Raw genomic sequence first — 9,939 nt, forward strand, 5'->3', positions numbered from 1 at the left:
ATTGGGGTCTGTATCGTTGTCTTGTAGCCTGAGTGCCCCAGTCTGTTTGTGCCGTCATACAAACTCATTGTTTGCAATACATGTTTGGCTTGACAATGTGCAATGGCGTTGGCAAGTGCGCAAATACACACGCAACATGCAACAATTTCAAAGTTGTTACTGAGTTCACATGACTGAATACAGATACGCAGCTGTGGTCACAGATACCTTAAGAAGAAAAGAAAAGAGTAGGGGTGTGGATCAGAAAACCAGTCAGTAGCTGGTGTCACCACCATTTGCCTCATGCAACACGGCACATCTCCTTCACATAGTTGATCAGGCTGTTGATTGTGGCCTGTGGAATGTTGTCCCACTCCTCTTCAATGGCTGTGCGAAGTTGCTGGATATTGGCGGGAACTGGAACACGCTGTCGATCCAGAGCATCCCAAACATGCTCAATGGGTGACATGTCTGGTGAGTATACAGGCCATTGAAGAACTGGGACATTTTCAGCTTCCAGGAATTGTGTACAGATCCTTGCGACTTGGGGCCGTGCATTATCATGCTGAAACATGAGGGGAAGGCGGCGGATGAATGGCATGACAATGGGCCTCAGGATCTTATCACGGTATCTACATTCAAATTGCCATCGATAAAATGCAATTGTGTTAGTTGTCCGTAGCTTATGCCTGCCCATACCATAACCCAACCGCCATCATGGGGCACTCTGTTCACAACGTTAACAGCAAACCGCTCGCCCACACAACGCCATACACACTGTCTGCCATCTGCCCGGTACAGTTGAAATCAGGATTCATCCGTGAAGAGCACACTTCTCCAGCGTGCCAGTGGCCCTCGAAGGTGAGCATTGGCCCACTGAAGTCTGTTACGACGCCTAACTGCGGTTAGGTCAAGACCCTGGTGAGGACGACAAGCATGTAGATGAATGAAATAAAATGTATTTATAAATGTCCTTTTTACATCAGCAGCCTAAAACCCCAAACAGCAAGAAATGCAGATGTAGAAGCATGGTGGCTAGGAAAAACTCCCTAGAAAGGCAGAAACCTAGAGAGGAACCAGGCTCTGAGGGGTGGCCAGTCCTCCTCTGGCTGTGGAGGTTATAAGAGTACATGGCCATTAAGGCCAGATCGTTCTTCAAGATGTACAAATGTTCATAAATGAGCAGCAGGGTCAAATAATAATCAGTGGTTCTAGAGCAGGGGTGTCAAACGTACGGCCCGCGGGCCGGATCAGGCCCGCAAACGGGTTTAATCCGGCCCGCGAGATGATAAAAAAAAAATATATATATATATATATATATTTTTTTTTTTTAAGGATAAAAATGCGCTGCAATTTTTCAATAAAATAAACTGCTGTTCCAATTGCGTCCACTGGATGGCGCAATAGCAATTGTGTTAAGCAAGCAAACTGTTTATACCGGGGCAGAGCAAGTAGGTCAAGCACGTGCAGCCAATGAGCTACTTTGTTTTGCCCGCGATATTTATTACGGCTTCTACTTTTAACATTATGTGCTTTGGCACCCTCATTGCCCCAATATGTCTCTGTCAAAAAAAGAGAAAAGTGGACGCAGAGTGCAGAGTGTTCCAAGAAAAATGGTCATCCTATTTAATCACGGAATTGAATGGGAAAGCTGTATGTTTGGTGTGTTCAGAGCATGTTGCAGTGCTGAAAGAATATAACCTTCAGTCGCCACTATGTGAGTCTTCATGCCGACAAATATGACAACTTTCAAGGACAGCGGAGATGAGAGAAGGTGAATGAACTGTTGGCGGGTCTGAAGAAACAGCAGTCTGTGTTTACTCACAGCCGAGACATCAGTGACGCTGCAGTGAAAGCTAGCTACCTCATTGCTAATGAAATCTCAGTGGCTTCAAAACCATTTAGTGAGGGTGAATTTGTAAAAACATGCATGATGAAGGCAACGGAGATTGTGTGCCCTGAAAAGCGGCAGGCTTTTGCAAATATCAGCCTGACAAGAAACACAGTTGCAGACAGGATTTCCGATCTTTCAGTGGATTTGGACAGCCAGTTGAAGCAAAAAGTAAAGTCATTTATTGCGTTTTCGGTTGCAATTGATGAAAGCACAGACATTACAGATGTTGCACAACTGGCCATTTTTTCATTCGCGGAGTTGATGACACATTGACCGTCACCGAGGAGTTCGTGGAGTTGGTGCCGATGACAGATACAACGACAGCAGCTGATATTTTTACCGCACTCGTCGCGCGAGCTGGACAGGGTCGGAGTGGACTGGTCCCGCTGTCAGCCTGGCTACAGATGGTGCGCCCTCAATGATCGGGAAAAAAGCAGGCGTTGTGACAAAGTTCAGAGAGAAAGTGCAATCTGCAAATGGAGGACGTGATTTTTTGACTTTTCACTGTATTTTGCACCAGGAGGCTTTGTGTTGCAAGTCATTAAAGATGGATAACGTCATGAAGGTGGTCATCCAAACTGTTAATTTCATCCGATCCAGAAGCCTGAATCACCGTCAGTTTGACAGCCTTCTCAGAGAGAAAGACCACATCTATGGCCTGCCATACCACACTGAGGTAAGATGGTTAAGCCGAGGTGCTGTGCTGAGGCGTTTCTTTGATTTACGAGAAGAAATTGAACAGTACATGGAAGAAAAGGGCAAACCAGTGTTAGAATTTCATTCCGCAGAATGGATGCCGGACCTTGCATTTATGGTGGATGTTACAGAGCACCTGAATAACTTGAACAAACAGCTGCAAGGGCGCAACAAAGTTGTCACGCAGTATTATGACAGCATACGTTCTTTCAAGTTGAAGCTGTCATTGTGGGAGACGCAACTTGCCGGTGGTGATGCAGCTCACTTCCCCTGTCTGAAAAATGTGTGCGCGACCCAACATGTGGCAGACATGAAGCGGTTCAAAGATAAAATAACTGGACTGTTACGGGAGTTTGAGCAACGCTTTCAGATTTATGTTTATATGTTTTTATGTTGATGTGCTATTGTTTTTAATTGATTTTATTTTATTTGTATAATTAACCTATTCTTGACTCTGTGGTTCTTGCACTTGTTTGGGGAACAGGATTTCATTATTTTTATTTACATTTCTGCCTGAGAAATGACACCCTGTGATCTGTGAAACAGTTCTGTTAATCACTGAGGCATTGTGTGTTTGTGTGTTCTTTTTCTTTAGAATTTTCAAATAAACTTGACGTGTTTTATGATTAATAGTGATGTTGTGCTTGTACTATTTTGGACACACTGTCCTCAGGCTCCAGCTTTATGTTGTATGTTGATCGTATTAAAACAAAGAAAACAATCTGAAGTTGTTGTTTTTAAGTTATATATACCATGATTTTTCCGGTCCGGCCCACTTGGGAATAGATTTTCCTCCATGTGGCCCCTGAGCTAAAATGAGTTTGACACCCCTGTTCTAGAGGGTGCAACAGGTCAACACCTCAGGAGTAAATGTCAGTTGGCTTTTCAAAGCAGAGCATTCAGAGGTCGAGAGCAGGTGCGATTGAGAGAGAGAGAGGATTGAAAACAGCAGGTCCGGGACAAGGTACAGTAGCACGTCCGGTGAATAGGTCAGGGTTCAATAGCCACAGGTAAAACAGCAGAAACTGGATCAGCAGCACAACCAGGTGGACTGGGAACAGCCAAGAGTCATCAGGCCAGGTAGTCCTGAGGCATGGTCCTAGAGCTCAGGTCCTCAGAGAGAGAGCGAGAGATGGGAGAATTAGAGGGAGCATACTTAAGTTCACACAGGACACCAGATAAGACGGAGGATTTCACCAGATAGGACAGACTGATCCTAGCCCCCCAGCACAGACTATTGCAGCATAGATACTGGAGGCTGAGACAGGGGGTCGGGGGACACTGTGGCCCTGTCCGACGATAGGGCCAACCAGGCAGGATATAACCTCACCCACTTTGCCAAAGCACAGACCCCACACCACTAGAGGGATATCAACAGACCACCAACTTGAGACAAGGATAGCCCACAAAGATCTCTGCCACCGCACGAGCCCGAAGGGGCCCAAGATCAGACAGGAAGAGCACGTCAGATGAGCTTCTCTGAGACAGTTTGTGCAGAAATTCTTCAGTTGTGCAAACCCACAATTTCATCAGCTGTCCGGGTGGCTTGTCTCAGACGATACCGCAGGTGAATAAGCCGGATGTGGAGGTCCTGGGCTGGCGTGGTTACACATGGTCTGCGGTTGTGAGACCGATTGGACGTACTGCCAAATTTTGTAAAATGACATTGGAGGTGGCTTATGGTAGAGAAATGAACATTAAATTATCTGGCAACAGCTCTGGTGGACATTCCTGCAGTCAGCATGCCAATTGCATGCTCCCTCAAAACTTGAGACATCTTTGGCATTGTGTTGTGTGACAAAACTGCACATTTTAGAGTGGCCTTTTATTGTCCCCAATACAAAGTTCACATGTGTAATGATCATGCTGTTTAACAGCTTTTTGATATGCCACACCTATCAGGTGGATGAATTGTCTTGGCAAAGGGGAAATGCTCACTAACAGGAAAAAAAAAGAGGACTGAGCACACCCCCATTCTCATCGACGGCTGTAGTGGAACATGTTGAGAGCTTCAAATTCCTTGTTGTCCACATCACCAACAAACTATCATGGTCCAAACACACCAAGACAGTCGTGAAGAGGGCACGACAAAGCCTATTCCCCCTCAGGAGACTGAAAAGATTTGGCATGGGTCCTCAGATCCTCAAAAAGTTATACAGCTGCACCATCGAGAGCATCCTGACTGGTTGCATCACCGCCTGGTATGGCAACTGCTCGGCCTCCGACCGCAAGGCACTACAGAGGGTAGTGCGTACGGCCCAGTACATCACTGGGGCCAAGCTTCCTACCATCAAGGACCTCTATACCAGGCGGTGTCAGAGGAAGGCCCTAAAAATTGTCAAAGACTCCAGCCACCCTAGTCATAGACTGTTCTGTCTGCTACTGCACGGCAAGCGGTACCGGAGCGCCAAGTCTAGGTCTAGCTTCTACCCCCAAGCCATAAGACTGCTGAACAATTAATCAAATGGAAACCTGGACTATTTGCATTGCCCCCCCCCACCCCAACCCCCTCTTTTACGCTGCTGCTACTCTGTTGATTATTTATGCATAGTCACTTTAACTCTACCCACATGTACATATTACCTCAATTACCTTGACTAACCGGTGCCCCCGCACATTGACTCTGTACCGGTACCCCCTGTATATAACCTCCCTACTGTTATTTTATTTTACTGCTGCTCTTTAATTATTTGCTTTTAATTTAATTTAAAAAAAATTAACTGCATTGTTGGTTAAGGGCTTGTAAGTAAAGTAAGCATTTCACTGTAATGTCTACACCTGTTGTATTTGGCACATGTGGCAAATACAATTTGATTTGATTTGATAACAGGGATGTAAACAAATTTGTGCTCATCATTTGAGAGAAATAAGCTTTTTGTGCATTTCTGGGATCTTTCATTTCAGCTCATGAAACATTGGACCGACAATTTGTACATGTTGCGTTTATATTTTTGTTCAGTTTAGCTAACCCAAGATAGTTCAGCTGTGTCGTTTACAGTAGGAGCAAATGAAGCATAGTGGGCAGAACAAGCAAGGTGGGCAAAGCCAAGCAGGTGCAAGCGAGATCCTATTGGCACGTTGTAGCATATTTATAGCATATTTCCGTTAAGGAATGCCTCCTCTGTGAAGTGCGCTTGTGCACAAGCTCAATTCGACCTTGCACACCTAAACAACAACATTTTTTACACCTTTGGCAAAGCGTCAAGTCTATAAATCTAAGTGCACTGTGCTCGTAACACATTTTTAGTTTTGGGAACAGGAAAGTGTATTGAGATCAGATGTTTCATCGATGAGAAAATTAGCAGAACGTCAGTCCAGTTTCACCTAGTTCCATTCTCTCCCACTATCCGCGACTGGACTTCCAACTCACCACCATTATTTAGCGGTGAGAAAACGTTATAAACGGATGCTTCAGCTTTATAGCCCCTGTGACGTTTCTGGGTTACCCCTTCTGTCTGTGGCACAGATGTCTGTTTCGCCTAGCTGACATCGCAATCCCGCTTTAGGCACACTATTTTGAAAATAGTTTTATGTGAAACCACACTTTCTACACTGTTGTTCAAATAATTCATTTTATTTAGTATAAGATTCTGTCTTAAGCATCCTAAATAATGCCATAGATTCCGTTTTTGAAAAACAGTCAACTTGAAGGCAAAAAACGGAAGTATAATGTAAATTTAGAAATCCAATTGATTGTAGACTATTAAAGGCAACGATTTACAGCTGCGCCACGGATTAGTGGAGAGAAAATAACTCTGATAATCACACGTTGCTATTTATTGCTGTCCAGCAGATGTCACTAATGTGCATTGTGAATGGATAATGAATCTCCTAGTAATTAACCTATTTTTGACACAATTTGCTGGAAAGCCTCAACGCTTCAGGAAGCTTCGTTTCCCCATATCTCTCTCTCTCACACACACACACGCTCAAGTATGACAATTGGGTACTTTTTCCACCACTGATAGAAAGTTACTATTGTACAACAACTACTGTACTCCTATATTGTGGACTTGTGGATTTGAATGGAGTTTATTTAAGCAATAAGGCCCGAGGGGGTGTGGTATATGGCTAAGGGCTGTTCTTACACATGATGCAACATGGAGTGCCTGGACACAGCCCTTAGCCGTGGTATAGTGGTCATATATCACAAGCCCCCGAGGTGCCTTATTGCTATTATAAACTGGTTACCAACGTAATTAGAGCAGTACAAATAAATGTTTTGTCATACCCGTGGTATGTCAGCCAATCAGCATTCAGGGTTCGAACCACCCAGTTTATAATAATCATTAGCCTACTGTATCCACTTTAGGTGAACAGCCACAAGGTGGCATTGTGGTGTCATATTAGGAATTCCGGACGTGCCACGCGCCCACCAGTATCCCACCTGCACGGCAGGCTGATCTCAATTACTGTAGTCTACAATTAGCATTTTCTCAGTCCATATAAAGAGAATAATACAACAATGATTTTTAACTCTCCATTCTACCATCTTAGCTGCAATGCTCAAATAAAGATAGAAATACATGGAATATAGGTTACATCAATGAGTTTCGCCTATATGATTATGCTTATTGGATTTACTGAAATATCAATAAATGATCCACTGCCGGAATAATGTATTATTATATGAAGTTGAGTGATCATTGTTCTGTGGTATACAGTTGAATACATCCATGCCTTGCCTCTTTAATTGAACGGAAACCGAGCACAGCCACTGTCAATCATATTCCGTCTGGCCCCTCCCTTTCCTGCAGCCCTCTGTCTCCAGTAAGAGATTGGAACACGGGAACACGCAACCACAGTGGTCCACAGGCGAGGAACGGTGAAGATCTGGATAAACTGTACACTAACAATGAACCGCGAAAACATGGGATAACAAGGCAAAACAAATGTAAATGTATCCTCGATTCCGAAGAGGAACAGGAGATAATGAATTGAATGAAAACCATAATTCTCGCTTTTCTCTCATTTTATGCCATTCTCCTTGGACGCTGAGCTGGTACAAAGGGCTAGGAACAGCTGGAGCCGGTGATAATGGAACAGGGATGTTGTCATGTGAGTAAACGAGGGTCATCAATGATGGATTATATGGAAAAAGCTTGACTTGAATAAGAAAATGAAAAGTAAGTAGTTGGAGAGCCGTTATCACTTTCTCATAACACGAGAGTTCTAGATCCAGAAGATCATCCGCTCAGGATATTTGGTGTCTCATATTTTTTTTCTGGAATAATGCAGAAGAGGCGAGACCGTGCTCAAATATGATTCGTGTCTGACACATTCGCTGGTTTGAGTGATAAGCCTATTTCTATTGTTGACTATAAAATGTACTGTGACTGCGAAATCGGTAAAGAGGTGACAACAGTTAAATTGTCAGTTTTTGAACTGGTTTAACACCATTAATATGAATGGTATTTTTCTATTGTAGTTTCTCTAGGTACATTCCGATTTTTTCTCTGTCAGAAACTGTATGATAGGCGAGAAATAACGAGCCCCGTAGGCTACTGGTGACATCACCCCAGTCAGATCTATTGCTGTACAGTAAATATCAACAATGGTGGAGCCTGTGGGATTTATTGAAGCATGGAAAGCGCAGTTCCCCGAGTCTGACCCCCCAAAGATGGAGCTCCGGTCGGTGGGGGGCATCGAGCAGGAGCTGGAGAAGTGCAAAGCCTCCATCCGGCGGCTAGAGCTGGAAGTGAACAAGGAGCGCTTCCGTATGATCTACCTGCAGACGCTGCTGGCCAAGGAGAGGAAGAGTTATGACCGCCAGCGCTGGGGTTTCAGGAAAGCCCAGATGAACGAGGTTGGGGACCAGGCAGGGCTGGGCGCTGAGTCTCAGCAGCCACACGTACAGGAACAGGGGGAGCGGAGCCGGTTCCAGCCGGTGGGGGAGGCCAGGTCCAAACCTAGACCCCCTCCAGCCCGGAAGTCAGCCTCCCAAGGAGACGGGCTGGAGCTCCAGTCTGCCTTCGAGGTACCCCAGCAGGTAGAGCCCTGCGAGACAGACGGCCTCTCGCCCTCCAAACAGAAAGGAGGTATATCCCCTCGCCGCCAACACCCACCCCCGAACAAGGACCTACCGTCTGACACCAATGACAAGCTTGGCATGGGACTGGGGGTGGCGGCGCTAAGGTCTAACTTTGAGAGGATCAAGCGGGCAAACTCTCACTCTGCCGGGGATGGGGGGAAGAGCCAGGAGAAGCAGCTGCAGCAGCCCTTCTACACCAACATGGAGTTCCACCATGACAGGGGCCTAGTCAGAGTCAACGACCGAGACGGCTCTGACAAGATCAACAACCTGGGCAGCCAGGCCATGCAGATGGAGCGCAAAAGATCTCTGCACTCCCTGCCAGGCAACCTGGCCACTGTGGCAGGTGAGCTCCGCACCCGGCCTGTCTACAGGGGGCGCTCTACAGAGAGCACCTGTGGGTACGATGCTGAGTACGAGGACGGGGACCCCAACCCACGCCACCCCAAGGCTAACGGGGGAAAACAGCCCCCTCCACCCCCATGGCAACCCTCTGACTTCCAACCTTACACCAGCATCTACGTGGGCGGGGTGATGATGGGCGAGGGCGGGGGGGACGGAAGAGGGGGCGTCATCATGAGGGACCACATTGGAGACGAGCACCACCTGACCTGGCCCCGGCGCTCCTACTCTCCCGGGAGCTTTGAGGACGTTGGGGGCGGAGGTGGTGGCTACACACCAGACTGCAGCTCCAATGAGAACCTAACATCCAGCGAGGAGGACTTCTCGTCTGGCCAGTCCAGCCACGTGTCGCCCAGTCCCACCACGGCCTACCGCCGGCCCTTCAGGGAGAAGAGCCGCTCGCCCTCGCAGAACTCGCAGAACTCCCAGCACTCATTTGACAGCAGCAGTCCCCCCATGCCACAGTCCCAAAAGCGCCACCGCCAGCAGGGCCACGTGGTCATGTCCGAAGCCACCATTGTGAGCGTTCGCAAGACCGGACAGATCTGGCCCCCACTCGATCCGGACTCCACACCGGCCAGCAGAGCCTCCCATGACAACAGTTTCCATGGAGACCTGGGTGAGTGGCAGCTGCCCTCTCTAATCTTAGCTCTAGTCGCTGCTCCGTTCATGTCTGGAGATTTAAGAGGCTGTCACACGCTGACCACTGCCTGGCAGGGTTGACTGACTGCCATGTATGGAGGGAGGGGGGATGGGTTCATAGTCTCATCATACACACGGGTAGGATTTAGACTAGAGCATCTAAAGCTAGTGAAATCTAATGGTTTCCATTTTAATCTCACAACTTCTGGTCCTTGAATTGGTGCAATTGATTATTGTGTGTAGTTTCTGGTACTTTACATGTTCCTTGGCTGAAATGTCAGGATTGACCTCTTGA

At 46.7% G+C, this 9,939-nt stretch overlaps 1 protein-coding gene across 1 annotated transcript; it reads left to right on the forward strand.

The window, feature by feature from the left end:
- The first annotated feature begins 7,384 nt into the window (after nt 1–7,384).
- Nucleotides 7,385–9,725, forward strand: LOC123486199 (breakpoint cluster region protein-like). Its single transcript, XM_045217454.1, has one exon. It carries the CDS (start codon nt 8,124–8,126, stop codon nt 9,723–9,725), a length of 1,602 nt encoding a protein of 533 aa, XP_045073389.1. The 5' UTR covers nt 7,385–8,123.
- Nucleotides 9,726–9,939: the final 214 nt, after the last annotated feature.

Source organism: Coregonus clupeaformis, unplaced genomic scaffold (assembly GCF_020615455.1).
Source record: "Coregonus clupeaformis isolate EN_2021a unplaced genomic scaffold, ASM2061545v1 scaf1062, whole genome shotgun sequence".
Classification (NCBI taxonomy): Eukaryota; Metazoa; Chordata; class Actinopteri; order Salmoniformes; family Salmonidae; genus Coregonus; species Coregonus clupeaformis.